The following is a 5,475-nucleotide window of genomic DNA, read 5'->3' as shown; positions in this document are numbered from 1 at the left end:
TTGAGGGGTTTTTTTAAGATTTTGGGGGTTTTTTGAAGATTTTGGGTTTTTTAAAAAATTTTGGGGAGTTTTTTGAAATTTGGGGATTTTTTAAAAGATTTTTCTGTGATTTTTTTTAAGTTTTGAGGGGGTTTTTTTGAAGATTTGGGGGATTTTAAAAGTTTTTGGGGGTTTTTTCGAAAGTTTTTGGGGTTTTTTAAGATTTTGGGGTTTTTTGGAAGATTTTTGGAGTTTTTTAAATTCTGGGGGTTTTTAAAGATTTTGGGTGTTTTTTTGAAGATTTTTGGGGGTTTTTTGGGATGTTTTGGGGGTTTCTTGAATATTTTGGGGTTTTTTTTGAAATTTTGGGGGGGTTTTGAAGATTTTTGGGGTTTTTGGGAAGTTTTGAGGTGGTTTTTTGAAGATTTGGGGGGGGTTTTGATATTTTGGGGTTTTTTTTAAGGACAACACCCCTCTGGATTGAGTTTTTCAGGTCTAAATTTCTAAATATTGGGAAAAAAACCCCTTCCCCATGGGATTAAGACATTCTCAGTGGGATTAAGCCATTCCCTGTGGGATTAAACCATTTCCTGTTGGATTAAACCATTCCCCATGGGATTAAAGTATTCTCTGTGAGATTAAACCATTCCCTGTGGGCCATTCCCCATGGGATTAAACCATTCCCTGGTGGGATTAAGCCATTCTCAATGGGATTAAACCATTCCCTGTGGGATTAAATCATTCCCCATGGGATTAAACCATTCCCTGTGGGATTAAATCATTCCCCATGGGATTAAACCATTCCCTGTGGGCCATTCCCTGTGGGATTAAGCCATTCTCAATGGGATTAAATTATTCTCCATGGGATTAACCCATTCCCTGTGTGATGAAACCATTCCCTGTGGGCCATTCCCTGTGGGATTAAGCCATTCTCAATGGGATTAAACCATTCCCTGTGGGATTAAATAATTCTCCATGGGATTAAACTATACTCCATGGGATTAAGCTATTCCCTGTGGGATGAAACCATTCCCTGTGGGATTAAACCATTCTCCACGGGATTAAGCCATTCTCCATGGGATTAACCCATTCCCTGTGGGATTAGCATCATTTCCCTCTGGGATTATTGAGCAATAACGCAGAGGATGAGCTTCTGCCCAATCTTGAGGGTGAATATTCACCGAGGACACCATATGACCATGGGGGATGGGACAGAATAAACCTTAATCCATGGGGATTACCCAACCGGGATGACGGGATTAATCCGGTTTCTTCCCTAAGCGTTTAAACACGCTGACGGTGCCGGCACTGTCCATCTGAGCACCGGGAATTTCACTGGTGCTACTGACCTTCCCACACCCCCAAGTCCTTTTGATCATCACACGGAACTCCGGTGGGTTCTTCTCCTTGGTGGTGGTGACGTCATCATCATCTGGGGTTTCCAGGGATTGGGTAGAAATCCCCATAATCCCGGTTTTTGGTGGTGCTGGTTGAGGTTTTATCGGCGGGTGGATGTTTCGAGGAGTCAATCGTTGGGTTGAAGTGGGGATGGTGACCAGTTTGGCTTCTGAACTGGTGGCTTTTAACTTGATGGTCATTGACCCAACGCTTGTTGACCCAACTCTTGTTGACCCAACACTCGTTGACCCAACTCTTGTTGACCCAACACTCGTTGACCCAACTCTTGTTGACCCAACACTCGTTGACCCAACACTCGTTGACCCAACACTCGTTGACCCAACAACCCTGGACCCAATGGTTGGTGACCCAACACTCGTTGACTCAACGCTCATTGACCCAACTCTTGTTGACCCAACACCCGTTGACTCAACACTCATTGACTCAACACCCCTTGACCCAACTCTTGTTGACCCAACTCCCATTGACCCAACTCTTGTTGACTCAACACCTATTGACCCAACTCTTGTTGACCCAACACCCGTTGACTCAACACTCATTGACTCAACACCCCTTGACCCAACTCTTGTTGACCCAACTCCCATTGACCCAACTCTTGTTGACTCAACACCTATTGACCCAACTCTTGTTGACCCAACACCTGTTAACCCAACACCCATTGACCCAACTCTCGTTGACTCAACACCCCTTGACTCAACTCTTGTTGACCCAACACCCATTGACCCAACTCTTGTTGACCCAACTCTCGTTGACCCAACTCTCATTGACCCAACTGTTGGTGTTGACCCAACTCTTGTTGACCCAACTGTTGGTGTTGACCCAACTCTCGTTGACCCAACTGTTGGTGTTGACCCAACTGTCGTCATCGCCATCGTCCTCCCCGGTTGGGCGAGTTTCTTTAAGACGCCGGCGTATTGAAGGACAGAACAATCATCATCGTCATCATCATCGTCGCTCTCGGTGGCTTTGTCACCTTCTGTCCCCAAAGTGTCACCCAATCGACTGAAGACACCTGTGGGCTTGGGGACAAGAAGTTGGGAGACCATCAAAACCCACCCCCACCTCCATTTTAGGTCATTGATTTCCCATTTTCTTCCTATTTTGCCCCAAATTTTGCCACTGAGATGGGGGAGAAAATGGACAATTTTGGGGTTGTGATGGTGTGAAAAGTGATTAAATTAATAATGAGGTTATCAAATAATCTATTAATCACCCATTAAATCATCGATTCCGTTATAAAATGGGTCTATTAATCACCCAGAAAATTATTGATTATGTTATAAAATCAATCACCCCTAAAATCAGCAATTATTTTATTAAACAGGTTTATAAATCACCCATAAAATAATCAATTAAGTTATAAAATGAGTCTATGAATCACCTATAAAATCAAAATAATTGATTACTTTATAAAATAAATCACCCTTAAAATAATTGATTATGTTATAAAATGGATCCATAAATCACCCTATAAATCACCTATAAAGTAATCAATTAAGTTATAAAACAGGTCTATAAATCATCCATAAAATAATCAATTAAGTTATAAAATGGGTCCATAAATCACCCATAAAATCATCAATTACTTTATAAAATAAATTACCCTTAAAATAATCAATTAAGTTATAAAATGTGTCTATAAATCACCCATAAAATTATTGATTATTTTATAAAATCAATCACCCCTATAATCATTGATTATGTTATAAAATGGGTCTATAAATCACTCTATAAATCACCTATAAAGTAATCAATTAAGTTATAAAATGGGTCTATAAATCACCTGTAAAATAACTGATTACTTTATAAAATAAATCACCCCTAAAATAATCGATTATGTTATAAAATGGGTCTATAAATCATCCATAAAATAATCAATTACATTATAAAAGGGGTCTATAAATCACCTATAAAATAATTGATTATTGTATAAAATCAATCACCTATAAAATAATCAATTCTGTTATAAAATGGATCTATAAAACACCTATAAAATAATTGATTATTTTAGAAAATAAATCACGTATAAAATAATCAATTATTTTATTGATTAAAATTAAGTTATAAAAGGGGTCTATAAATCACCCATAAAATCATTGATTACGTTATAACAAGGAGTCTATAAATCACCCTATAAATCACCCATAAAATAATCAATTATGTTATAAAAGGGGTCTATAAATCACCCATAAAATCATTGATTACGTTATAACAAGGAGTCTATAAATCACCCTATAAATCACCCATAAAATAATCAATTATGTTATAAAAGGGGTCTATAAATCACCCATAAAATCATTGATTACGTTATAAAATAAATCACCCCACGTCCTCTCACCTTTCCCCCCGCCGTGGTGTCGGCTTTGGCCTCGGCTCCCAGCCGCTCGAACACGGACGTTCTCTGCAGACCTGCAATTTCCAGAAAATTTGGGGGGTTTTTATGGAAATTCTCAATTTTGAAATTTAAAAAGATGTGAGCAGAAAATTTATGGTTCAGAGTGAATTAATAAATCCTTGGAATTACACGATTACTGCCCAAAATCCCTCTGGAGATGAAAATCCTCGTGGATTTCGACCCAAAATCCCTCTAGAGATGAAAATCCTCGTGGATTTCAACCCAAAATCCCTCTGGAGATGAAAATCCTCGTGGATTTCGACCCAAAATCCCTCTAGAGATGAAAATCCTCGTGGATTTCAACCCAAAATCCCTCTGGAGATGAAAATCCTCGTGGATTTCGACCCAAAATCCCTCTAGAGATGAAAATCCTCGTGGATTTCAACCCAAAATCCCTCTGGAGATGAAAATCCTCGTGGATTTCGACCCAAAATCCCTCTAGAGATGAAAATCCTCGTGGATTTCAACCCAAAATCCCTCTGGAGATGAAAATCCTCGTGGATTTCAACCCAAAATCCCTCTGGAGATGAAAATCCTCGTGGATTTCAACCCAAAATCCCTCTGGAGATGAAAATCCTCGTCGACCCAAAATCCCTCTGGAGATGAAAATCCGCGTGGATTTTGACCCAAAATCCCTCTGGATCTGAAAATCCTCGTGGATTTTTTTCCCAATAAATCTCTGGATATAAAAATCCCAGTATTGAGAGGACAAACTGGGACTGAACTGGTTGTTAGTGGTACCTCTGGCCGCCTGCTGCTCCAGGATTCTCCTGGTGCGGGGCGTGGTGCCCTTGGGCATGCTGATGATGTATTTCCCCTCCATTTCCGCCGTCACCCGCCGGCGTTTCGCCGGCACCACCGGGTTCTCCTCTGGCGTCGTCAGTTCATGAGGGAGAGGAAATGAAAAGTAATTGTTAAAATTTATCCTGGGAAAGAAATTTAAGGAGAAATAGAAATTGAAAAATTCATTGTTAAAATTTGTGCCACGAAAGAAATTTAAGGAGAAATATAAATTTAAAAATTAATTGTTAAAATGTGTCCTGGAAAATTATTTAATGAAGATTGAAAGAAAAAAATAATTGTTAAAATTTGTGCTGGGAAAATTATTTAAGGAGAAATAGAAAGAAAAAATATTAATTGTTAAAATTTGTGTCCCAAAAAAGAAATTTAATGAGAAATAGAAAGAAAAAAAAGAGAAATTGTGAAAATTTGTCAGATGAAAATAATTTAATGAGAAATAGAAAGAAAAAAAGCAATTGTTAAAATTTGTCCTGGGAAAATTTAATGAGAAAGAGAAAGAAAAAAGAGAAATTGTGAAAATTTGTCCCCGAAAGTTTTATGAGAAACAGAAAGAGAAAAGTAATTGTGAAAATTTGTCCCAGGAAAATAATTTGATAAGAAATACAAAAAATTAGTTGTTAAAAATTGTCCTGGGGAAAAAATTTAATGAAAATTGAAAGAAAAAAAAGCAATTGTTAAAATTTGTTCTGGAAAATTTAATGAGAATTAGAAAGAAAAAATTAATGGTTAAAATTTGTTAAAAAATCATTTAATGAAAATTGAAAGTAAAAAAAACCCCCAATTATTAAAATTTGTCCCCAAAAAACCACATTTAATGGGAAATAAACCAAAAAAGGCGCCATTTTGGGTGTGTTTCCCGCCGGAACTCGTCGCTTTCCCTA

The 5,475-nt window shown here is 37.9% G+C and overlaps 1 protein-coding gene across 1 annotated transcript in view; it reads right to left on the bottom strand.

Moving 5' to 3' along the window:
- Window positions 1-1,238: 1,238 nt before the first annotated feature.
- Window positions 1,239-5,475, bottom strand: part of CUNH19orf47 (chromosome unknown C19orf47 homolog) — a gene marked incomplete at its 5' end in the record, with an annotated part of 5,880 nt that continues 1,643 nt past the window's right edge. Inside the window, 3 exons of the mRNA XM_010168898.1 lie at window positions 1,239-2,417; window positions 3,737-3,807; window positions 4,535-4,680. Of these exons, the coding sequence (XP_010167200.1) occupies window positions 1,239-2,417; window positions 3,737-3,807; window positions 4,535-4,680 (1,396 nt within the window). The remainder of the gene's footprint in view (window positions 2,418-3,736; window positions 3,808-4,534; window positions 4,681-5,475) is intronic.

Source organism: Antrostomus carolinensis, unplaced genomic scaffold (genome assembly GCF_000700745.2).
Source record: "Antrostomus carolinensis isolate BGI_N321 unplaced genomic scaffold, ASM70074v2 scaffold11505, whole genome shotgun sequence".
Taxonomy (NCBI): Eukaryota; Metazoa; Chordata; class Aves; order Caprimulgiformes; family Caprimulgidae; genus Antrostomus; species Antrostomus carolinensis.
The sequence above is the reverse complement of the archived record's forward strand: the minus strand, read 5'-3'. Positions and strand labels throughout refer to the sequence as shown.